The sequence below is a fragment of the Anguilla rostrata genome, chromosome 3 (assembly GCF_018555375.3).
Source record: "Anguilla rostrata isolate EN2019 chromosome 3, ASM1855537v3, whole genome shotgun sequence".
Lineage (NCBI taxonomy): Eukaryota > Metazoa > Chordata > Actinopteri > Anguilliformes > Anguillidae > Anguilla > Anguilla rostrata.
The window spans coordinates 69,694,225-69,720,168 of NC_057935.1; the positions used below are offsets into that span (position 1 = coordinate 69,694,225).

Consider the following 25,944-nt stretch of genomic DNA (forward strand, 5'->3'; position numbering starts at 1 on the left):
TGCCTATAGACCATGGGCCTGCATCACAAAGCAGGATTAATGAGCTGGATAACTGCTCTGAGTAAAACCCAGAACCCTCCCAAGTCTGGAACATGGACTGAAGTAAAGACAGCTGCTCTGGGTTTTACTCAGCGCAGTTATCCAGCTAGCTCAGTAATCCTGCTTCGTGATACAGTTCCTTAAAACCATGTATTACCTGGATCAGGTGAGCATTAAAAAAACAAGGGTATTTCTTGAAAAGACCACAACAATTAAAAAAAATTTTTTTTTTTTTAAATACAGAAACATTTCTTACCACAATGTTCACTGCACACCACAGCCTAAAACCCCCTACAAAGGAAAGCCTAGAGAAACAGACACAAGGCAAAGCGTCCTATGTGGCACATAGAAAGTTCCAGAATAAATTGGGGGTGCCCATCCTCCACTGCCCAGCTCAGGGTGTGAGTTCATCAACACGGTTGAGTCAATTTTCCAGAGTAAATCAGTTCAGGACTGGGGCCACCTCTTCATCTAGAGGAAAATATGGGTTTTTATTGCCAAGTGTGAAAGATGCAAGATGACAACTACCGATATTACTGCTCCAGAAAAGGATAAAAGCCTTCCCTCGGATATACGACAATGGGGACTGAATGGCAGTTTATATTCAAAAACAAACCACACGCTCATTTGTTTGTCAGCTCAGGAAATAGACTCTCAAGCGGTTATAAACTAAAGGTCATCGCAAGCAGAGTCAATCTTTCCTGAGGATAACAGTACCAGACAGCACACAACTAAACAACAATAAACAGCTACTGTACTTATTGCATATGAACTTGCAAAAACATGCACGTTTCACCGGTCTTACCGACTATAAATTAATTTGATGCGAGTGTCACATTCAACACCTGTACAAAAGAAAGCGATGTTCAAAGCTTTTCCGTTTTTTAAATTTTCAAACGGTGTATTTGAACCGGTCCATGGCAGCGCTTCAAAAGTGGACTGAAATTGCAAACACGTCTGAACCATCAAACACAAAGCGGAAGCTCCTGGCCCTGCTCTCTCTCTCACACTCCTCCCTGAAGTGCTGGAAGGACAGCTTTTGAAAAGCTCCTTTGATTGTGGTCTCAGGTACCCACTCAAACACTAAACTGTCCCGAAGATTTACTCCCAGCAATTAAAGAATCCACACCGAGTGCCAGCATTCTTACACAACCGCTTTTATTTATTTATTTTTTTATTTATTTCCTGCCACACTAAAATACTTTCAGTCCTTCCAAAAGCCACTCAATACTATGCAGAAAAAAAAGACCAAGAATCCGGGCGTTGGTTGCAATGGAAACCAGAGGTGCAGTGTGACCCAGAGTCCCATCCACCCAGTGGTTGATGTTGGTGTTCCCGTATCCCGCGGTAACCAGGTAAGCGCTGTGGGCGTGGCACGGCACGCGGAGAGCTAGAGCTCAGGTACGGGGAGGAGCTGGAAGCTGGCGACGCAGTCCAGCAGCCAGGAGGCGGGGGCCGACCACACCTTGCCCAGGCGGACCCTGGGGGGCCGGTAGGGGCCCCGGGCGTCATAGAGGATGTACTGGGTGCACAGCGATTGGTCGGAGCCCGGCGGGGCGTGGTAGGCGGCGGCGGCGAGGGTCTGCGTCACGTCGCTGTCGGGTTTGGGTTGCCGCGCCAACACCTGCCCCCCGCCCTCCTTGGCCAGCTGCAGCAGCTCCTCCCTGGAGGGGTTCCGGAAGGACCCGAGGAAGAAGAAGAAGCAGCCGTCGAAGAGCTGGGGGAGCTGTGTGTGTGTGTGTGTGAGTGAGAGAGTGTGTGTGAGTGAGAGAGCGTGTGTGTGTGTGTGTGTGTGCATGTGTGGAAGTGTGCGCATGCGCAAGCATGCGTGTGTTTGTATGGGAGTGAGAGAGGGAAGAAAGAGAGAGAGGGATAGGGAAAGAGAGAGAGGAAGAGTGGAGAGACAGGAAGAGAGCAAAAACAGGCCAGTGAATGAGGACAGGAGGGAGAATAGGGGAAAAAGAGAGAAAAAAGTGATGGAGGTAACAAGAAAATAAGAGTGAAAGAGGGATATGGTGGAGGAGGGCAGTGAAGGGAAGAGAGAGATGGGAACAGACAGAGAACACCATGTTAGACTAACAGCAGAATCACCACCAACATGTGATTTTCACTCTGCTCTTATTAACTGTGTAAATAAATGCATTGACATCAGTCTGAGGACCAGGGGTCAGTACGCCTGGCCTCCGTCTTAATTCCTCAGACACCCTGACAAGAACCCCGAGAAGCACAAAAACGGCCAAACCGAGAAAAACAAGAAAATTAGAACACTTCCTGAATCCCCCCCCACCCCGACCCAACACTCTGCTATCGCCCACCCAATCCTCAAAACCCAGGAGACTAGGTGACAAGACCCCCTGGAACAAGCAGACGGAATTCATCAAGAGCTTTAAAAAAAAGGTGATGGGGGCTAAGCCAGTGGAGGGGCAGGTTGTGGAGGGGTGGTTTGTGGATGGGGGTTCAGGTGCGGTCGTGGAGGGTGGTTGTGGAGGGCGTTCTGGGGGGGGGGGGGAAGCTGCTTGGGATTAGACGTGTTCATTACTGCAGGCTTACAGGAGAGCCAGGGCGACCTCATCCAGCGGTAATGGGCCCAGGGCATCAGGCTGGAACCACAGCGCTAAGCTAGGTTAAGGGCGGTGGCGCATGCAGGCTCGTGGATCTGATTACCCAGGGTGCCCTGGGGCTCGGGCAGGCTTGCCTGACGGTTCCCCTTTGGCGACCGTGAATAATGTCAACCCCTTCAAATGCCGGTCCAGGTACTGACCGGGGGAGGTTCAAGGCAAGACAGTGCACTGTCCGTCAAATAAGGCGCGGCTCCCGATTGGACGAGGGAAAGCTTTTAATTTGCGTAACATTTCTCTTGATTTCACAATTTTCACAACACATTTTTTTTTGCCAGTACAGTAGAAATAACTCTTTTGGGCATCTGGAAAATTCCAGGTACAATATGAGGTAACACTGTAATGACTCATCATCTTACTTTTTTTACATTTTTTATAAAAATTTTAATTATTATTTTTGTAGATATTTGGCTCCCAGTGTGGGGCTGTACATATCCAATTCCCAGCCTAATTTGGACGGTCCAATTACCAGCAACCACAGCTGCGTTCGAGCGCAAACCCCACTGCTGCTGCGTGTGAGAGAGTGAACATCTGCGGTCCTTCCTCTTAAACACAGACAGCGTGGCGTCTTACCCGAAGGAGCCCCCCCAGCAGCTTCATCATCATCATCATCCTCATCATCATCATCATCATCATCACCCTCCATTCAGTGTGTCTATGGGCCATCACGCTCAGCAATCTGCACCAACTGGTGGCTTTTAAGTCAATGAACACAGTCGACGTTCTCGTCCAAATTTCCGTGAGTTTTTTTTTTTTTGGTCATAGCAACTGTCATACATACATGCTGCTGAATGTTTACTGAAGCACTTCGGCTTAGGGAAGGGGACACCAGCAACGCCCTTAGGAGGTCTGATCCTGCAGCCTTCCAGCTTAAAGGCCCAGTCCTTAGCTGTCCAAACCCCAGTCCAGGAGGGCCGCAGTGTGCGCTGGTATTCAGGGTGTTCTCAGCGCCGGTGGGTCATTTTAAGCCCCTGATTGGCTAGGTAATCCACCCTCCTCGTTCTCAGGGACTTAATTGGCAGCCGATTGAAAGGAAACCAGACGAACCTGCAGACACTGCGGCCCCCTGGGAATTCCACTCCGCAGACGCCCCTGGCCTAGGGCCCCCCCTTCAGCTACATTCCGCATCGCCGCTGTCTTTTCGAGTCACCTGGGAAACCTGAACACGAGCTTCGCGAGGCAGGAAGTGCATTAACTCCGGCAATTTATTAAGCTGAGAGGAGCTTTTCATTGAGTACACCAATTTAGAAAATTGTTTTTTTTTTCTCTCTCTCTCTCTCTCTCTCTCTCTCTCTCTCTCTCCCCCCGTCCTCTGTAAATGGGAACTCTCCAGAGTTAGCGAGGTAGAGGTTCATTGCTTTAATGCGGGACCCTCGCCCTCGGGAGTGTGCGAGAGCGTGTAAGCCAGCCCCGGCCGAGACCCGAAGAAGTAATAAAAACCTCCTTCGCCGGCGGGACGGAGCCGTACGGGACGATGCGATGGGAAGCGTTTGAGGAGAAGAGTATTAGCGGAAATTTCGTTTTTTTTTTTTTTTTTTTTTTTAAGTCTCCTGGGACTGAGGAGGTTTGCTAAAAACGAGCCAGCCCGTGGAATGGCTCTGAGTTTTGGCAGCCAGCCACAGGGAGTGAGTCGCAGATTCATATGCCGAGATCAAATCTTGGCAGTCTCTCCGCTGCCCCCTGCTGGTCACAGACCCCCCCCCCCCGCACTCACCAGGTTGTCTCGGTTGATGCGGCTGCGCTGTGGGCCCTCCCCGGCCTCGAACCCGCTCTCCTCCACCCAGCCCTCCGCCTTCAGACACGCCTCCACCCCTGAGGAGAGAGAACCGGCAGCAAACTGAGACCACAGGGCGGAATGGTGGCGCAGTGGGTAGCACTGTCGCCTCAGAGCAAGAAGGTTGTGGGTTCAAATCTAGCACAACGGCCTCTGACAACATTATATTCATGATTTGGGGGAGAACGGACTTAAATGGTGCTCATTTACGATTGGGGATAAAACTGCCTTGTCTCCTTTAAACATGAATCACTGTAAAATGAAGGCCACACCTGCGTACAATATAAGGAACATTTCTGTGCAGAGCAGAACTAAATCTGCTATTTGTGGGTACAAACAAACAAACAGGCATAACAAGGCCAGTGCTTTCCTATATTTAACCCGCACTTCCTGCCAGATGCGTACTTCACATCACTTATCACCGGTAGCTAATGCATGCGCTCAGCGCAAGGCATTACCCAAGCCTAATTAAAATTAATGTCACTGCACGCCCGCCCGCCCACCCCCCTGCGTCACTCACGGAAAACAGAAGTAGAAACGCTTTGTGGGAGAACCGCGATCTGGACGCAAATTCGGCAAAGCGATCGGGCTACTAAACGTCTCCCCCCCCCCCACCCCCCGGAAGGATCACCGCTAACGTTCGCGGCAGCAAAACCGCGCTCTCCACGTGAGCTTTCCGCAGGTGCCACAGCTCCTCAGGAGCGGAACTAAAACAGGAATTACCCGCGCGGCGTTCCCCCCGTTACGAGAGGATTCCCCCCCCCTCGGGTGCCGTCGGAAAACCCCGCCCACATCTCCACAGAACCGAGTCCCCCCCCACCCCCCCCCACCCCCCCACTCGAGAGCTGTACCGTCGCAAATTCCAAATTCGCCTCGGTGGTGGTCATTAGCTGCAATTACTCCCTCCCTCCCCCCCCTTCCCAGTCCCCCTTGACAGCGTCAGCCCTCTGAAGAGCCCTCGCCAGCAGGCCGCGGTATCAGGGCTAATCCAGCTCCCGTCACACCCCCCCCCAGGTCCCCCTCGACAGCGCCCCCAGCCCCACCGGCCCGCTCGGTGCACCGGGGCTAATCCGGCTCCTGTCCGCGGATGATAGGGCCAGCTCGTCAGCGGAGTGGCAGGCCCCCATTAGCATATCTCTTAATTAGATTTGAGCAGAGCGGGCCGGCCTCAGCGCTGCCAAGCGGGCGTGATGTGTCCACGGTGATAGAGCCAGGGAGGGAGGGGGGGGGGGGGAGGAAACAGGGGGCGGAGGGAGGGTGAGAGAGAGAGACAGGGAGGGAAGGAGAGAGAGAGATGGGGGGAAAGAGAGAGAGAGACAGAAAGAGAGAGATGGGAGAGCAAGAGAGAGATTCAGGGAGGGAGAGAGAGTGACAGGGGGGAGGAGAGCGATAGAGAGAGAGAGAGAGACGCAGACAGGGAGAGAGAGAGAGAGACCGAGAAAGACTGACTGGGTGTGAGGAACCTTGTCGAGTGCTCACGGACCATGAAGACAAGACAGAGCAGAATTAAACGCACTCCTGTCCAGACATGCACAAAGGCCAGCGAGGGTCTGTTCTTTCCAGCGTATCACCCAGACACGGCGAGCCAGACAGCTGCTTAAAAGCGCATTGTTTATCGCCAACCAGTCGACTCTGTTCAAGGCAAGCCCCGCTCCTGATAATATAGACACACTCAATTTGCAGGGAAATTGGAGAGCTTAGAACTCTCCGGTTTCTCCTTATTGATTCGTTTCTGCATGGCACCAGCTCCCCAGCGGATATATCACACAAAGCCCATTCAAAGAGCCGCCTCGCCCCAATCTTCTCTGTCCTGAACAGTCAATGAGAGGTTCCCAATCTGGGACAATGAAGTGAGTGTGTGTGTGTGTGTGTGTGTGCGTGAGTGGGTGTGGGTGTGTGTGTGGGTGTGAGGAGGTGTGTGTGAGTGTGTGTGTGTGTGTTTGTGTGTGTGTGGGTGTGTGGGTGTGTGTGTGTGTGTGTGTGTGTGTGTGTGTGTGTGTGCTGTGTGGGTGTGTGGGTGGGTGTGAGGAGGTGTGTGTGAGTGTGTGTGTGTGTGTTTGTGTGTGTGCATGCGCATGTGTGCGTGTGTGTGCGTGAGTATGGGTGTGTGGGTGGGTGGGTGTGAGGAGGTGTGTGTGTGTGTGTGTGTGTGTGTGTGTGCGTGCGTACGTGTGTGAGTGTATGCATGCATGCGCGTGTGTGAGCGTGTGCGTGCATGCACGTGTGTGTGTGAGTGTGTTTGTGTGTATGTGTGTTAGACCTGCCTGTCACAAAATCCTTTCAAGAAACGGAGACGACGCCAAGCATATAAAAGAGAAACGCCCAGCCCATCTGTTATTCTTTTGTTTTTTTAAGAAATCAACAAACCAGAGAAAAATAAAAGCAATAACAGACATTAAGGCCACCTAGGGCTTGTCTCTGAAAAAAAAAACAACTTTTAACAACTCAATTAGCACGAGAGTTCCAAGAACCTCCATTACGTTTCCTGATAAAAAGTTTACAAGAATTCACAAGTCAGGGAAACTTTTAAGTCTAAGGTGCCAAGAACAAATCAATGGCCCTCACAAATGCATTAGCTAGATATTCCCCCAGCCAATATTCCTGCTTTAATCTTCTTTCCGTGAGAAACTCTCCCATCTCTCTTTAAGAGCACTTGTTTGTGCCTTCAGTTGATGTTTCCAATAGCTAATTGGGCTCTGGCCACAGAACAAAGATGGCCGACCCTGATCAGAATCAGCGCACCTCTACAGCGACGCTTAGGGCCTGTTTCACTAAGACCTTCAGCATGAGCAAAAACCTTTCATCACACGCAAAACTAATAACACAACCAATGATTGGTGCAAAAACAAATACCGTGACCAACCAGCGGTCGTGTTATTGGTTTTTGCGTGTCCTAAAAGGATTTGCACATGCTAAAGGTCATAGTAAACCAGGCCCTTAAAACTTCAGCGCTTCTGCAGAATTACTGAGGGGCTTTGCTTTAATTGAGAATGTGTCCCAGCTCTGGCACACAGGCAAGCTGCGAAGCGGAGGGAGTACAAAAAATTTGGGGGACTTACAGGAGAACCGGAGGACCCAGCAGCCGCTCAGGACCCCTCGGAGACAGGACAGGGTGGTGGGCATGGGACCCTCCGGAACGACGACGTGGGTCACTGGGAGGGGGGAGGAAACAGCTGCATTTAAAAAGAGACCCCCCACTTTTAAATGTAGCACACACAGCTTCCAAAAGATGATCACAGACACACACACACACACTACTTGTCTTGGACTATGGGGGACCTGTTATATAGAGGCATGTACCCACCTCACACTCGAGGTTACTGTGTGCTGTTTACCATCAGGTTCATTACAGGTGATGCTTATTGCGCCCTTCACTGTATTCTTTACCAGGGAGCTGGCTGGCCACCGCATTGGAGAAATATTCAGTGGTGTCTGTTCAGCTACAAAGCACCTCTACAAATAAATACTGCCTCCATCTTTCACAGCTTCCAAACTGGAAAAATCGGTATGCATAAGGCACACTCTCAGGTTTGGCTGCCACTTCAGTTTCCTCGGGTCAAATCAAATGTGGGAATGACTCCTTTTAAATTCTGTGCTCCGGATACCGGGAACTCCTTACAGCCAACCTTGAAACTAAATACTTCAGTGTCTCTAAACAAATTCAGAACGATGATAAATACTTTGGTAATAGCCTGAATTTTGAGTGTTTTAAGTTAATGTTTTAAAATGTGTTTGTCAATTTTAACTACATTCATTTTATTCTGTCTTTTAAGTTGCTATTTTAAATTATTATATATTTAGTTTTAGAGTTTATTTATTTTTTTAAATTGTACTACTTAATTTTCCTTTCTAATTTTGTCGTACATTCAACACACTTCCCTGCTCTCAGTGTCTCTCCATGCTAAAACAAATTACCGTCAGTATTACATATATAACTTTAAATGCCGCACTTGCTATAACGTTAAGAGTAATAAGCACAAAACCTGTCGTATTCGGTCCATTACCTTCATTTTCGTCAATACGATTCATCTGACACGCGACGCCCTACACGTTTAAATCGACGAACGGGCGAATCAATCAAAATAACCTTTTAGCTCGTGAGACGCGAGCAAGCCGTTCATTCCTCATTCTGACCGGCGTCCCCGAACGCTCCGGATCGAATGGGAAACCGCCTGGACCAATCAGACCCCGTCGATGGCAGAACCTCATCGGACAGCAGAACATATGTCTGGCCACTGAGTGAATGAGAGTGTTACTGCAGTCTCTAATGGCCAGCAGCATGTTTCACACTCACCACTGCGTTGTGCATGGATCTAGGGGTAAAACCACACAATTCATTCTGTGGTCTCCTGTGTATTGTTCAATCCTTGTTTTTTAAAAAAAATATATATATATATCTAAATAGATGTCAGAATTTGAGCTGGTTACTGCTCTGTGTTTTAACCTAAACAGGAGACTTCTTTGTTTTTTTTTTTTGTTCTTGCAGATGGAAAAAAGCCATCTTCTTCCTATGACCACATGCACACGTTTACTGAACAATGGCTTTCGTTTGAGAAGACCCATCGCTCATTAAAATGATTTCTTTCAAACGGAGATGAACGCAGGTTATTTCTTTAGCTTCATGATGGGATTACATGGGCGGGGCGACATAGCTCAGGAGGTAAGACCGATTGTCTGGCAGTCGGAGGGTTGCCGGTTCAAACCCCGCTCTGGGCGTGTTGAAGTGTCCTTGAGCAAGACACCTAACCCCTAACTGCTCTGGCGAATGAGAGGCCTCAATTGTAAAGCGCTTTGGATAAAAGCGCTATATAAATGCAGTCCATTTACCATTTTCATACTCGAGGAAGAGTCTTCCCATCCCTCCACAAGTTGAGTTAGGCGAAACGCCCCAAAAAGCTGTTGAACAAAACCTCCTGGATAAAAAGCAATCCAGTTTCCCTTATTATCGCTATCGGAATGGATTCAGGAGTCGTGTTTTGAGAGATTGCTTCCAATCGTTCCACAGCACTGCGGAACAACCAATACGGTCAAATAACGCCCATTTCTGCGAAGTCCACCGTCCACCATGCTCTGCAGTCATTTTAATGGTGGATGTGAAGCAAATAAAACAAACCTCTTTATTAAAGGAAGATTTTGCAATTCTTTAAATGACAGGAAATGCGGCCAAAGACTATTTGCAAGTCTAACATCTCTTTATCTGAATGTGGTTTTGGGGGAAATACTAATTCCAGTTTATCTCCTGTGGATAGACTAAGCGAACAACTCTGACCAGACCACATGTACTGTACATGCACCCACACTGCAAGAAATGAAGAAAAAGTAATACGGACAATTTGTTCGATGCAGAAGACAACATGAGCCAATCAGATCGCAACCCAACTGGAAACACATCAGCAAAGCCCATCTAACGATACACACACAAAATATGTCACAACTCCCAGATTGTAAAGGACAGAAAGGCTTGCATGGCATACCTCATCACAATAATCTGGCTCATCCTTTAAACTTTGGCTTCGCTTTGTGTCACGTGATTAAGTTAGAGGTCTGCACTGTCTCACCCATTCCCAGAGCCTGATGATGTCAGTACAGTGCGTGTTTGCGTGTGTGTGGGGTGATGGGTAATGTACAGCGAGAGCTTCTCTGGGGAATCCAACCATCTAGATGGAGGTGCTACAGGAGGTGCAGGAGGAGGTGCTATCCACAGGCTGCTCCCCTGACGAGCGCATTCCTGGGCTCCTCCAGGGGGTCCGGTACCTGAGGAGGAGAAGGAGTCCGCGCGTTGCCCTCCGAGGAGCCGGCCCAGTTTGGTCAGCTGGTTTCTCTGGGGCGCGGTCAGCTTACTGGCCAGGAACGCCACCGCCCCATCCCTCTGTGGGCCGCCCGGCACCTGGGACGGGAGGGGGACACACGTCACAGCGCCGAACCGAAAATCAAAATAACCCCCCCTGCACCCTACCCCCCACCCCCCCCTGCTCTCACTCTGACGAGGCCTGCCCCGGACAGCTTACAAAAACGGATTATCCACACAATACATCAGCCTCCAAACCGGGCCCTGCTTCTGACACACGCTCCAGGTCGTAATCCCATCACCTGCCTCCTTCACAGCGTCAGACCGAAAGTCGACACTACACGAGATTGGTTTTTCAGGAAAAACCTGTAAACCCTTCACTCAGTAAAAGGTTATCGCCACGAGCGAGGCACCAGGTCTATAGCAGAGACGTCAGAGTACTGAGGCTGGATTATGTCCCCGCCCCGATTAAGTCTCAGAGTCCGCAGCGGCTGCCAGGGGTAAGGGGGGTTTAATTTGATTAGGGTTCCTTCGATTACTGATGCAAAAATGCCAAGTGCCCGTAGGCTAATTGGTCTAATCGGTGCTAGCTCGGCTATAGCAGTCAGTGGTCCGTAGTGTGGAAAAGAGACGCCAGCTCAAAGGCATCAGAGGACTGCACAAGCTTTTCATAAAAATAAAATAAAAACACTACTCATTAAAACACGCGTCTCCTTAACCCTTTGAAGAGTAGGTTTTCTGGACTGTTTCTTCAGAATTCCAAGCCAGTGTTCTAGAGCTCAGTTGCTTTCAGTTACCAGTAGTGATTGTGACATCAGCATTAGAATGTTCAGTTAAGAACATTCCGATCATTCTGACGGGTGATCTCACACATCAAAAGGGTTCATAGCCAGAGGTGATCTAAAGCACCCGTTCCTTGGTATGAGCTGGCTGGGGAGAACGTGGTGTACCTTGGTCAGACTGGCTGTGGGGCTGAGTGGGGTCCTGAGGGGGCGGGGTCCTTCAGAGGGCGCCCGAAGAACTGCCTGCATTTCCGCCGTTTCCGCGTAATCCACCGGGCGCAGTCCAAACGTGTTTCTGCGATGAAAAAAAATCAAGTCATGGCGCGGATTAAATGAGGGACAATAAGGACATGCAACCTGAACGCCGTACAAGTGAATCCTGAGAGTAGCTATGGTAACTTGAGCAGGGCACTTAACCGAGCTTCTCCAGTAAATAAGCAGCTGTTTGAATATGGAGGGCATTCAAACCGCAGGCCATCTGAGTAAGAGTCACCCGGCGTGTTCAGTCATAAACCTCACCGAGCACAAAGACTCCAAGTTCAATGCCACGGAAAACACTAGCGATTTAACAACCAAAAGTATACCTCTGATGCCACGGCAGCCATTTCCTACCATATATACACACATGTCCATTGCAGTGGATCCTCATACATGGCTTAATGTGTTAGGTCTCAATCAGACACACTGCTAGTTTTGAGGCTCAGCTACAAGTAGCAGAATCCATAGTGGAAGTGTACAAACTGGTTGCACCGTGAGCGTAGGGTGGGATTAAGAGTTTTTCTTTTTTTCCAGGGTTGCGAGTCTTCCAGGCAGCTGATACGCTCCGGCTGCAGCACTCGCAGGTTCACCTGTGGCAGGCAGCGTGCCTTGCGTTGAGTAAAACCGCACGCGTCGAGCCAATCAGAAGAGAGCAAACGCTAAAGCGCTAAGCCCCCCCGAGCTCCCGGGCACAGGCGGGCTTCAGCTAGCGATAACGCAACACAAAAACGCCGCCATGCGAATCTGCAATTCCGAAAAAAGAGCGGGAACCGTTTCCACGGCGATAAAAAAAAAAAAGGGCACTTGTGCGGCTGCACCCGTTTCCCGTGAGCTCCGAGATCGGCCAATCCGCACGCAGCGCGACCCTTTGTAACGGTGCGCTCTCGGGGACGCGCGTCGACCTCACGGCACGTGCGGGGGGTTGGGGGGGGGGGGGGGGGGTTTCTCTCCGCGCCTTTCGAGTCCGATTCGCCGTGACGGGCGTGCGAGTGCCCGGGTGCGTCCCGCAGGCCGAGCAGGGGCGCGTAGCCGTGGTAACCGCAGGGGTCCCCGCCTCCGAGCCGCCGTCTGCTCCAGAGCGAAGCGGCGAGCGACGCCAGGGCCACGTCAAGCGGTTAATTAAAAATAATATTTTTTTTATTTAAAAAAAATAAAATAAATAAAAAAAGGAAACGGAGCAGTTTGGGCGTGGAGATTAAGAGCTGGCACTGCGATAGCACCTGGGGCACAATTAACAGGTCCACTGGGCCATAAAATATTTCATTTGAATTCATGAGCCCCCCCGTCCCCCTCCCGCCACCACCCCCCAACCCTTACCAAAAGCTGACAAACCCCCTCCATACACACAAATAAAAAACACTCTCGGCAAAAAGGCAAAACAGATGGAAAATGTAAGTGAGATGTGCTAGCAGTCACATTGTGGGGTGTGTGTGTGTGTGTGTGTGTGTGTGTGAGAGAGAGAAAGAGTGTGTGTGTGTGTGTGTGTGTGAGAGAGAGAGACAGAGTGTGTGTGTGTGTGTGTGTGTGTGTGTGTGTTGGAGATGGGGGTTGGGGAAGTTAAGCAATCAGGCTATCTGCTCAATAGAGATAGAACATAGAGGGGAAATGTATTCATTTATCAACACGGATGCTAAAACAGGTGACCTCTCCGGGTACTGTACATAATAATAATAATAATTACCAGGTGCCCAGGTTTGAAAGCGAAAGTAGAGACCTAGGATTAGACAGATCCCAGCCTGAATAACATCACTTAATACTGTTAGAAATTTGAAAGAAAATAAATATTACAAATATGTATGGAGGTATAAATGACCTCATTTGAGCATTAAAATAAATTTACTTGTGTAACCATACCACAAAATATTCAAGAATACAAATAACTGAAAGGCTGTGTTCATCATGTCTTCCGTACAGGTTGTCCATATGTTTCTTTTTATTTAACTTTGCAACGGGGAACACACCCACTTTAGGATTTACTCCAATCACCTCGAGCGCTTTTGTGAACCTCTAAATACTCTAAAACTAGAGACAAGCGGCAGTGGTTTCACCTGCTCAGCTAAAGCTCAGCCACAGCGTGGAGCCCTGTTGGTAAACGCTAAATGGACTGCATTTATATAGCGCTTTTATCCAAAAGCGCTTTACAATTGATGCCTCTCATTCACCAGAGCAGTTAGGGGTTAGGTGTCTTGCTCAAGGACACTTCGACACGCCCAGGGCGGGGTTTGAACCGGCAACCCTCCGACTGCCAGACAATCGGTCTTACCTCCTGAGCTATGTCGCCCCTGTTTGTAGATCAGTGTTCTTTCCTTTCTACCAACACGCAGACAGCTTCAGTCCCATTACATGCAGCCTTAGTGTTTAGTGCTCAAACGCACTGAGTGGCTGTTGTGGAATACAACTTAAGTGCTTTTCACCTCATCTAAAATTCCCGGCACCATTTTGCGTTTTCGCCCCTTCCAGTAACCTGCCCGTCCTGTAGCTGAGAAACAAATGCACATCGACACTGTCGGGAGAGGAGGGGGGGGGGGGGTGGAACCACATGCCATTTATAAAACCTATCTCCAGGGCATTTCATGCACACGTACGAATCAATTTCTTAGGAATCGAAACGTGGAGGAGAAGCGAGGAGGAGGAGCAGGAGGGTGAAGGAGGAGGAGTAGGAGTAGGAGGAGGAGAAAGAGGGAGGAGGCGAGAGGAGAAGGAGGGAGGAGGGAGTAGGAGGAGGAGCAGGAAGAAGAGGGAGGAGGAGGAGGGTGGAGGAGGAGTAGGAGGGAGGCAGAGGGAGGAGCCAGGAGGAGGAGGGTGGAGGCAGCAGGAGAAGTGAGGAGGAGTAGGAGAGTGAAGGAGGAGGAGTAGGGTGGAGGAGGGAGGAGGGTGAAGGAGGGGAAGAAGAGGAGGCGGTAAAAAGGTGAGCCGCCTCCAGGCCCTGGCGCTCTGGCTGAAGACTCCTCCGTTCTTCCCCAGCGCTCATCTGTCGGCTCGAGTTAGCACACGTCCGTCTGGCCCAGCTACCCCGCATGCATGAAGCTCTGAGCGCTGGCTAGGCCCCCCGCTGCGGTTCATCTGATTCACCATCTAACACCCCCCCCCTCCCCGGCCAGCCTGCGGATCGATCCGCCCCCCGCACGCGCTCAGTGCTGCAGTCCCCCCAGAAAGGGACAGCTCGGTCAGTCTGAAACGCACCGTCTCGTCTGGGCCAAACTACGCCTCCCTGCAGTTTGGACTTCACGGGCAGCGCAGCTGATGTGCATTTACTTCAGCCTGGCTGTACCACAGAATGGTGTCACAGAAGGGGCGGCACCTGTGACATCATGCTCCATCAGCCAATAAACATTGCAGCAATGTAACTTCAATAATGATGCAGGCCTCTCTGTGTGACATTTGTAAGGGACTGGTCTTCAGCATCACCGATACCCAGGGCCAGGGGAACCATTCTTTAAAGCAGGCTGTATCAAATGCTAAGCTTTCTGAAAGGCTTGTGAATTTTAAACAGACTACAGATGGACACTGGTCTCCACAATGTAGCGATAAGACTCACTACCTTAAAGACCATCTCATTACATTACAATCACTTAGCAGACGCTCTTATCGAGAGCCATTCACAGACAAGGAAAACAACAGAGTTATGAATGCAACACTGTGAGGTCACCTAGACGAAACAGAAGGCCCGTTTATAATCAATAAGCGCATTTACTTCTGTAAACGATGGCAAATATAACCACACAAACAAACTGCCTTCGCACAGACGCACCTATAACATCACAAAAGGAAAATCAGAAGGAAACAAGGTTGTCCAAAGAGGGTCAGGAGGAGGTGGGCCCTTCAGTTTGGAAAATGGGCGGGGTTTCTGCCATCCTGACAACAGTGGGATGGTGCCATCACTGTAGCCATGACAACGCAGGGCACGAGGGGAGATGACAGAACCAAGAGACTCTACCCAAGATGCACCTGTCCCTGCCTTTTTTGCTAATCAGCCAAGGGTTTGCGTTGCGCTGTACTGCATTAAGCGGAAGAGAACGCCAGCCTGCGTCGACTGGACCAGGGGCTCGAGGGTACAGAGCGGGCCGTGCTGGGCAGGACACTGTGCCAATTTGGAATAAACCAGGCCGAAAGCCCACGGCATAACCTTTTTAAAATGCAGCAGCGCCGCCTGCGAACTGAAGACTCCAAATTGCCCATAGGTATGAGAGTGTGTGTGAGTGAATGGTGTGGATTGGTGATAGATTGGCGATCTTTCCAGGGTGTATTCCTGCCTCTCACCCAATGCATTCTGAGATAGGCTCCAGTACTCAGAACCCAGCACCCAGCCCCACCCCCGTGATCCTGCCTAGGATAAGCGGGTATACAGTAGATAATGGATGAATATATTGATCATGCATTTTAAGTTAAAAGAACAGTTTTTGTTTTTCAGGCTTCGTGAGGGTAGGGAGGGAGGGTTTTTTGGGGTGACTCTGGAGCGGCGGCTGGGGAGGGGGCGGTGGAGGGTTTGGGGGGGGGGGGGGGTACTCACAGAACGTCCCGCGAGGCGCCGTGCTCCAGCAGCAGCCGGGCGACGGCCGCGTGCCCGTTCCGCACCGCGTCGTGCAGCGGGGAGTCGTTATGGTAACCCGGCGTGTTCAGCAGCGCCCCCTGCTGGAGCAGCGCCTCCACCACGCCCAGGTGTCCCAGGTTGCACGCCTCGTGCTGAAAGGACAAAAACACAGCGCTGCTGAGGAAGCCTGGAAGCCTTTTCTGAGCGTCTGCGTGTGAAATCGCAGTCTGAAGGGCACTCAAAATGGCTTCCTAACCCAGTTACACGTCTTTTCACCTGGAGAAGTTTGACTGTCACTTGTTACATGTTGCCCCATCCCTGCACTTCTTGGTAAATTGTATTTGTCCTAATACTCTAGCTTATTCTTCTGCCTAGTTTGGCTTTGCAGATGTTAGACCAGGATAGTGTTCTTTGTTCTCGGCTAGAAATAGCTTTACAAAATAAGTAATTGTACCTTACTGAACCCGTGTTCAGCAGTTGTCTACGATCATGAAAATGCACTTTTTGTACGTCGCTTTGGATAAAAGCGTCTGCTAAATGAATGTAATGTAATGTAATGTAATGTAATGACTGTAAGCTTAGGGTTGTAACTCGGTAGCTGTTTCGTAGGTGACTTATTTAATGCACTCGTCTTAACTACTGCTTGTATTTTTGCATAGACTGCGTTGTTGCTGTTCCTGTTTGTGTTAGTGTTAAGCAGTTTAAACCTTCAGGGTCCAAGTTGAACTATGCGGTTGTTCCCTGCACTTGGACCGGTACTTCTCTCTAGGGTTTTCGTCACACTTGTTCCTGGTTGTGGTTACACACTTTGCTGTACGTCGCTCTGGATAAGAGCGTCTGCCGAATGCCTGTAATGTAATGTAATGGAGAAGCGTACCTCTGCACCGCCCCCTCTACCCGAAACCTGTGCTTTTCCGGCTGTGTGTAAAAGCACAACATCTGAAGGGCTCTCAAAACACGCGTCTTTTCTCCTGGAGAAGCGCACCTCTGCACTGCCCCCTCTCCCTGAAGCCTGCGCTTTTTAAGAAGCGCACACAGCACAAAAGGACACTCGAAATGTCTCTCAAATTCGACCTGTTGTATTTTTCTGTATGTAGCCGGCAGGCATCTTTCGGGCGCCGGTGAAAAGGAAAGGAGAGCGGCTAATCCGCCCGTGAAGTAACCACGGCAGCGGGCTAATGGACAGGAGCGAGTTGCATAATCTCACATCAATACGAATGGTGTTTTAAGGACCGACAGAAGAGCCATAATGGCTCCGCCCCGGCGCTGAGGTCAAACGCACTCACCGAAGGAGGACTTCCTGAAACAGCGCAACACGCAGGGGAGGCTAACCAACCACAACTTACAAAGCATGGGGGGTACTGGGGGTACCGGGGGGAGGGGGGTGTGTGATAGGTGAATGAGACCAGGAATTTAAAGATTTTATCCGTTCCAGCTGAACCTCAGCCACTCCAGGGTACACGCTCACAGAAGTGCATCGCTGACAGGCGTCGTTTTTAAGACGCCGACCCCCCCCCCCCCCCCCCATACGTGCTCATATGGAGCCGAATCACGTGCACATACTGTAATTGATCGAAGCTGCTTTTCACCACGGGGGACAGGGCTGGCAGTGTGTGATGTAGCGGTTGAGAAAACGGCTCTGCGATCAGGAGATTGCATGACTGATTACCAGGGGGACCGGTGCAATTTTCCCCCCCCACCTAAACGATTTATTCAACCAGAATGGCTTCGGTCAACATCCAGTCACGTCAGAGGCTAATGTGTAAGAAAAGCACCTCTGCAAGACAGCCTGGATGCTAGGATGCCCGATAAGCAATGGCGATCCATTTCTGTCCTGCTAAGACATAAAGGGGCCGATTAATTGGCGATTGTGATGGGGGGCCGGGTGGGGGTGGGGGTTGCAACCTACCAGCGGGGTCCAGCCGGCATGGTCTTTAAGGTTGGGGTCGGCTCCTTGATCCCGAAGCTCCTTCACGGCCGCCACGTCTCCCTGCAGAGAGAACGGCGAACGGAGCGCCATCAAAACTCAGACACAGTGCACTACTGACACAGACACAGCAAGCCACCAGCACAGACACAGACACACCACCAGCACAGACACAGCACACCACTAGCACAGACACAGCACACCACCAGCACAGACACGCACACAGACACGACCACCAGCCGACACGCACCACCAGCGACACAGCAAGACACCAGCACGACACAGACACACACAGCACGGACACAGACACCACCAGCACGACACAGCAGCACAGCACAGACACAGCACACAGCACAGACACAGACACTACACGGCACAGAACAGCACACCATCCAGCACAGCACGACACAGCAAGCTATCCAGCACATTCAGCACAGCACCAGCCGACAAGCGAAGCACCAGCAGAAGCACTCTGACAGGCCAGTCTAAGCCCCAGCACAGACACAGCACACCACCAGCACGGACACAGCAAGACACCAGCACAGACACAGACACACCACTAGCACGGACACAGCACACCACCAGCACAGACACAGCACACCACCAGCACAGACACAGCGCACCACCAGCACAGACACAGCGCACCACCAGCACAGACACAGCGCACCACCAGCACAGACACAACACACCACCAGCACAGACACAGTACACCACCAGCACTAACGCAGCACACCACCAGCACAGACACAGCAAGCCACCAGCACAGACATTGCACGCTACTGACACAGATAGAGCACGCTACTTACACAGACATAGCACACTACAGACACAGCACGGGCACAGACACAGCACCACACAGACACAGCAAGCCACCAGCACAGACATTGCACGCTACTGACACAGATAGAGCACGCTACTTACACAGACATAGCACACTACAGACACAGCACGGGCACAGACACAGCACCACACAGACACAGCAAGCCACCAGCACAGACACAGCACACTACTGACTCAGATACAGCACGCTACTTACACAGACATAGCACACTACAGACACAGCACGGGCACAGACACAGCACCACACAGACACAGCACACTAGACCCCGACAGGCCAAAAATCTACAGGCGGATTTGATTGACAGCCCCATTCCTTAGCTCCCGTCACAGTGAGTTATTGAATTTCAAAGGCGGGGGGGGGGGGAGAAGGGATTATGCTCGTGTCTGTAGGCCTTGTTTTAAGCCTGTTTCCATCACAGGCATCACTGCTGGGGATGAATGAGCAATTACACAGACGTGAGGGTGGCAGTGTGTAGTATAATGTGTAAGGAACAGGTAACCTGTAACCTACAGGTTGCAGGTTCAATTCCCAGGTAGTACCCTGCTGTTGTACCCTTGCACAAGGTGCTGAACCTCAATTGATTCAGTATATAATGGATGCAATGTAAATGTCAACAACAAAAAAAGTGGACAAGTGCGTATGCTGAATGCCAGTAGCCTAACTAAACGCAAGCCATTTAAAACAATCACAGTCTGAGCACAGCCACAGACAGCACAGCATGCATTCTGATCTGCTTCTGTCACCACAAATTTACCATCACATTCTCAAGTCTTCTTTAAAATGACAAAAACCAGAGGACGTTATTTTCAGCTATGAGCTCCACCTATGACACCAGCCAATGCTCTGCAACACTGCAATAACCTCTTCTCATCTATTAAGTCTATACAGCTTCTTATTACAGAGCAACGGTTGTGATTTATGACTATAGGCAGAGGCCTACAGGGCGGCAGCAGAGAGCACATACATAATTATATAAATGAATTGAGAGCACACGCTGGTGTGAGAACGCAGAGCAGCTGAAGGGAAGGCCCTCAGGTAAAGGTCTGACTAAGAGCTAATTTCCAGCCTGCTGTACCTTTATGGCCGCCAGGTGTAAAGGCGTTTCCCCTTTATGGTTCCTCTTCAGGTAGGCGGGGCTCCCCTGAGACAGCCGGCCCCTGAGCAGGGCGGGGCCACCCGGGGACCCCCTCCCTGGCGTTCGGGGCGAGCCTGACGGGTTCCCCTGGTTTTTCGGAGACCTCCGGGCGGGGCTCCCCACATCAGGGCCGGGACGGGCTGAGGGGGGGGTGGGCCGCGCCGGGCCCACGGCCCCCGAACGGCTCCCTCGGCCCGGGGAAGCCCTGCGCCTCTTCGGGGTGCTCTCGGGTTGGGCGCCCTCTGGTGGCAAGGCTCTCTTGGAGGACCGACGGGCTGAGGACGACTCCGCCCTCTTCGGCGAGGGCTCGGCCGGGGGGGCGGTCTTTGCGCTCGGCTTCCTTAGCCGGGCGGGGCTAACGTTTGGGTTCGGGACGGGCGCAGCCTCATCTGCGGCAGGCCCCCCCTCACTAGCGGGACGCGCCTCTGAAGCGCTCCCATTGGGGGTCTGCGGGAGACCGTCGCCCTGTGGAGGATGCTGCGGGGGGGCATCCAGAGCATCGGGGACAGCCCCCCCAATTTGGAAGGACACCTTCCTGCTGGGCGGGTCTCTGCTCCGACCCTCGTCTCCCCCCTCCGGCCCCCCCTCCCCTGGGACGGCCCGCTCCTGGTCGATCCCCCACTCCTTGTTGATGGCGGCCAGCTTCTCCCGCTTGTCGGCCATCTTGGACTGCCGGCGCGTGGTGGGGCTCGCGCCGTTTTGAGGGCGTTTCCTCTTCCTCCTCGCCGCCCGTTTCTTCCCCCCGCCACCTCCGCCATCGCCACCACCGCCGCGCTGGGGGGAGGAGCCCGAGTCCTGGGAGGAGGAGTTAAAGTTGTAGACGGACAGGTCTCTCCCGTCCCTCCGCGGCGACGGCGGCTCCTGAGGGGCCTCCTGCGGCCCCCGGGCCCCCGGGGCCGCCCCCTCACCGGCCCTCTCGATCCGGCAGCGGACTTTGCGGCTACGGGGGCTGAACCAGATCTTCACGTTCTTCCGGTTCTTCAGGAGAGCGCGGTCAGCGGGCTGGGGGGAGGAGCCAGCGGGGGGCGTGGCTGGAACAGACAACATCAAACAGCCTCAGAATCACAGATTCACACAGAAAATATCGGACAGCAGAGCTGTGAGAGGCCGTTTATATACAGTATGTACTGCCTGGATTCCTCATTTCTCCTGATTAGCATAGATTCCAAATCATGAGAGTGAGCCGTTAGCCTGTGTGAATAGCCATGTACACAAGTCTTCACACAGTACGTGATCAAAAATTTCATTTTCCCAATCTTATGGCACCCACCCCCATACTAATGCCCCCCTACACAACCACCTATATGGCCTATGCCTAGAACCAGCCCTGGTGTAAGCAGTTAGATCTGCCTTGTTAGCTGACAGATTGTGGTTTCTTGTAACATTTCAGTGACCAGCCTCCCGCCCACACAGATAAATAAATAATTAAGTAATCAAGCAGCCAGTAAGAGCCGTGAACTCTGCTCTGCACGAACTCTCTGAATCAGACCGCTTTTTTCCCCCACAGCGCGACACACCGCGGCCCACGATGCATCAGCGCGCAAGCCAGAACGTCGGGTGTCCACGTTTCTAATTGCTCCCTCTTTGTAATTCGATGACCCCCCCCAACAGAACCGCGCCGCCTCTCACGAGAAGGTCGGGTCAGCCGAGGGGGGGGGCACGGGGCACGGCAACATCATCACCCCGCTTTTGTCTCTGACGAGTCACGCAGTGCCAAACAACTCCGCGGTTAATTGCATGGAATAACGGCAGCCATCAGCCCCCCCCCCCCCCCCCCCTCCCTCCGCACCCCCGCCCTCCCCCACCCCCGACCCTGAGTTCAGAGAAAATAGCTCTGCGGGGCGATTTTAATTCCAGCCCCTGGATCCCCTAATCGCACGGCACAGGGAGCAGCCATCGGTTCAGTGGCCAGCAGAATCAGCAGGGCTGCCAGTCAAACCCGTATTTCATGCACAACACTGGACATCGGTCCCACACACTGGACCTTTGCCACTCGCACAAAGCATTTTCTTCGAGTTTTACCATAACAACCATGATTTTCCACTACCGTAGACCTGCCACCCAAGATAATTTATTCAGGTGTGCCTCGGGGCTGCAACTATACATGGTACAATTATGAGAGCAGGTATTTAAAAGTGCAGGTCGACCTTTCAAAACCCATTAGCATCAACTTAAATCATAATTCCACAGCTACATTTTGAACATTCATTTTCACTATTTTATTGTAAGGGGTGGCATTACCACCCAATGCAAGATGATAATATTGGGGGGAGCATTTGATGTCTTCCCAAAGTTGTCCGCCCCCCCCGCCCCATTCCCTTATGCCCTTATGCCCCCATGCCGACCCCCCCCCCACCCCCACCCCCCCACCCCACATCAGCACATGGGTACCTGAGAGCTCTTTAGGGTTCAGGAGAGAGTCCAGATCACAGAAGAGCTGCGTGATATTGTTGAGCTGCCTGTTGACCTGAATGTCTTTCACCCAGGCTGGACTATGGCACACACAGCAGCCATTTCCTATGTGCAACCCTGCACAGGCCCTATGGGGACAAAAAGCACAAGTGTAAACAAGCTGAACACAAAGTACACAACATTACATAACACATCCAGTCAATGTTGCAGCTGAATAACTGTACACTTGTGAGACTGGAAAATTTTAGCCTTTGTTAACATTACATTACATTACAGGATTGGATTTATCCAGAGTGACGTGACAACAAAGTGGCTATAACACAAGCAGCATTCCCATGTAAACCTGACAACCCTAGAAAAAATCACAGGTCAAGTGACAAGAACACCGCATTATTCAAACTCCAGTACAATGTTACACTAACACACGGAACGGCAAACGTTAGTCTTATTAACACGCTATTGAAACTCATTACAAAGGACCACAAAAATTTTGTCTGCGCAATTTTTATTGAAGAATAGGAATGCTCCAATTTCAACACAAATTACCTTTACTTGTAATAACAAAAATACAGAATTTTCCCTTAAGGCAGTCTCTACCCCAAACCCTGTAAGGCTGGACGTTTCATTCCTAGCTCGGAGATGGGCAGACTAAAACCTTTTAAAATGATAACCTCTGCTGATCCCTAACGAGAAACGTTCCTTCAATAGCGTCATCCTGTTCAGAGCGTGATTATAACGTCACGTCAGAAAGTGCTGGCATTGGGAGCAAGAACTGTCGCAGTGATTCCCGACCAATCAAACGTCTTACAGAAAACATTTTAGTTCGTGGATATGCGCTGGCCTCGTATCCCAGGAAAGTGACCAATCGTATAGCGTTTGCAAGTTAGCTTGTAAACAAAGCGCTCAATCCACACATTTTTTCTGTGCGATCACTGTTAATTCATCGTGTGTCCCTCTAATCACTACAAATAAAATGCTATAAGCTAGATAGTTTTTCGTGTTGTGCGCGGGGAAAATAATAAGCAGACAATCGCCAACTAGTTGTTTCTGTTAAAGCCATGCTATTTATCTTGCTAATCTACGTAAAATTAGGTACAACACACTGCACATTATTTAAGAAACATTACAGTTAACATCATTTTAACATTAACTTATCGATAGTTACCTGCAAAACATATGTTCACAAGCTCCAATGCAGACAGGTTCGCTCATGAGTTTAGAACTGCGAGGACAACACACAAAAATTATTCACATGTCAACAAGTATAGCTAGCTATGTCATGTAAACTTTCATACATTAAATAAACTGCGTGCACAGATCGCGGAGGGCCTTAGCAAACTGCAACTTGCTGTCATTAGCTCAGTCGTGCTGCCTTGGTTTACTAACAAGGAAGTAGCTAGCTAACAAATAAAAGTTACCATTTCGCGCAGAGCAAAAGGTCTCGGAACTGGGCGACTGCCTGTCGAGTTTTGGTCCAGGCACACATTTTTTCATCAACATCAGAACCGTGATCCATTATTAACTAGCGGCTGATGTTTCTTCCAGGTTCTGGTGAGAGCAGCTAGCAAACATCCGCGTACTTAGCTGGCGAATATGTCCACTTGTTTTTTTTTTTTGCATCTCCCGCCAGCAGTGGAGGAAAGGGAGGGGTTTATTATCGTCGTCTGCCTGAAAAGTGAGCGTACAGTAGCCAGCTCGTTTCTCGGCTTCTTATAATATTTTTCATGGTTGTGGTGGGATAATATATATTTATCCTTAGCTTTTTAAACATATTTTGTTCGCGATGTATAGTATAGTATATCTATTGGTATTAGTACACGCCGTGTGTATCTTAAAGGAGTCTTTCAAACTGGGTCCTAGGGTTTCCGTTCAGTATTCCGGTGTTGAAACACCGGTCCCCTTCTCACCTGTGTGTTCAGTTTTGTGTTATGTTAGCTAACATTTTGTTATCCAAGATACTTTTTTTGCTTTTGCATTACATGTAGTTAAATATAATTGTAATCAAAAAGGGGCGTGTTTGAATCTGACATGTATTGTGTCAAAGAAAGACAGACGTAACGTATCTGTGGCTCAGTACCTATAGGCACCTTGCTAAAACACCACCATTGAGATTCGTTAACTCGTTCGTCTAATTCCCAAGATTTCCACATAGGAGTTTAAATCGGCAGTGTGTTTGGCTTGTTTGTTTGGGACCCCCCTTTCGTCTTTTGTGGTGAAACAATATCGAAGTGTATTCTTGTGTGTAGGTGCTACACATCTTCGAGCACAACTTCTTTAAAAGGTCCCCCTCTTGCCCAATCAAAAAGGATTAGATTTAGAGGGACAGTTCTTTATTTATTTTTCACTTTTATGAATTAAGTAATTCGTTTCCTCTTGATTTGTGGGGATTAAAGTTTCAATGGTAAAATTCGAGTTGTTTCAGGGACTTCATTAAAACTCTTGAGTGTTGGCACCTATCTTCCCTTAATCTGGCTTTCATTCCACTGCTTCAGACTTATTCCATTCCCTGATATATTGTACGAGGTCTTTGATTTCTTACCTGTAATGTATTTCTCTCCACAGAAAAGGTGTTACATTGGACAAAAAACACATAAAATACTTTGATACTGTACTGTTTGATACTGTTGAGGAACATCAGCTAGTCAGCATTTGAAATATATATTTAATGTAGGCCTCTGTTCAGTACATTTTAAAAACTAGTACATCAATGTATGATAAATATTCTTGAGCGATTTGCTTAAAAAGAAATATTTAATTAAATATTCTGTTATTCTTTTTACATGAGATACATTCATTGAATCTTATGTGCGCACATCATTGAATTCAGAGAAATTGATTAGTTAATCACATAATGTGACGGTTAATAACTAATAAAGGGAAATTGTTCTATAGTAATATCACAAATCCCACAGAAAAACAACAGTGAAAAATTTTTCTTTCATGTTACAGAAACTTTGATTGGCATCAGTGACATATCACAAGGTCTGGATTCATCCTATAAATAACACCTTCAATAAATCACCTGGAAATATAAAACAAAGAGGAAAAAAAAACAAAGTTCTAAATAATTGATTTTACCTTCCTGAAAAGTATAACCCAAATATTTTCCAATTTCCTACATTTTCAAAGTACTTATAGGCTATTTGTAAAAATAACGGTATACATTTGTTTAATGCACGCTTATAGTAAACAATTGATTGCACATTTCTTCACTGCTTGGCCCCATGGGTGAAAAAAGTGGTGCATGACTCATTGGATTATGGAGGGGTGAACAACACATTCCCAGCATTTCTTTGACATGATCTTGACCTTGCGGTAGCACAAAGTAACAGTGCCACTAGCCTACAGAACAGCAATGAACAAAGAATGCTAAACGTGAGCTGCCTTTTTCACAGGGCCAAGCTTAATGTGCTTACAAAAAAAAAAAGCATCAAATAAATCTAACGGAAGGTGCTTGTTGTAGATTTGTTACATTACAAATAAGGCATTACACTTCATTATATTAGAATCGGTATTTCCTGAAAAACAGTAGAAAGGCACTCTTATTTTACAGTATCTAAGGGCATGTCAAGATATAGGGAGTAGTGCATCGTGGGCAAGATTGGGCCTTCCATCCTTCCTCTCCTCCTATGTGTCGACGGCTTCTACGGAGTCTAAGCTGTCCGAGTCAGAGCCGTCGCTGTGGATGGGGATCGTCTCCATGCCAACCTTCCCCATGGCGAAGTTGATGAAGACCTGTGTGGGCCAAAGACGGTCAAGAGTCAGGATAATAATTAAGTCCATGCCACAACAAACGATGGGGCCAGTGACTAATACACACAGAAGCATCTATGTAATCA

General features: G+C 49.7%; 2 protein-coding genes across 2 annotated transcripts in view; both read right to left on the reverse strand.

Annotated features, from left to right (window-relative positions):
* Positions 1-1,180: 1,180 nt before the first annotated feature.
* Positions 1,181-23,750, reverse strand: bard1 (BRCA1 associated RING domain 1). The gene is made up of 11 exons (XM_064329541.1): positions 23,524-23,750; positions 23,271-23,327; positions 22,085-22,233; positions 19,634-20,724; positions 17,700-17,780; positions 15,770-15,942; positions 11,170-11,296; positions 10,186-10,318; positions 7,491-7,583; positions 4,372-4,469; positions 1,181-1,765 (listed from the first exon to the last, which is right to left on the reverse strand). Exons 1-11 carry the CDS (start codon positions 23,619-23,621, stop codon positions 1,430-1,432), a joined length of 2,436 nt encoding a protein of 811 aa, XP_064185611.1. The 5' UTR covers positions 23,622-23,750; the 3' UTR covers positions 1,181-1,429.
* A 1,003-nt stretch (positions 23,751-24,753) lies between these two features.
* The window catches only part of abca12 (ATP-binding cassette, sub-family A (ABC1), member 12), a 90,610-nt gene continuing 89,419 nt past the window's right edge, over positions 24,754-25,944 (reverse strand). Inside the window, exon 71 of the mRNA XM_064329843.1 lies at positions 24,754-25,840. Coding sequence (XP_064185913.1) covers positions 25,733-25,840 — 108 coding nt within the window. The 3' untranslated portion in view covers positions 24,754-25,732. The remainder of the gene's footprint in view (positions 25,841-25,944) is intronic.

Bases quoted from the DNA above. Each gene is read 5' to 3' on its own strand.
- bard1 (XM_064329541.1), bottom strand. From the start codon at position 23,621: ATGGATCACGGTTCTGATGTTGATGAAAAAATGTGTGCCTGGACCAAA. The intron at 23,328-23,523 runs GTAACTTTTATT...TTGTCCTCGCAG, and splicing joins CTTTTGCTCTGCGCGAAATG to TTCTAAACTCATGAGCGAAC. The intron at 4,470-7,490 runs GTAAGTCCCCCA...CTCTCTCCTCAG, and splicing joins CTGGGTCCTCCGGTTCTCCT to GGGTGGAGGCGTGTCTGAAG.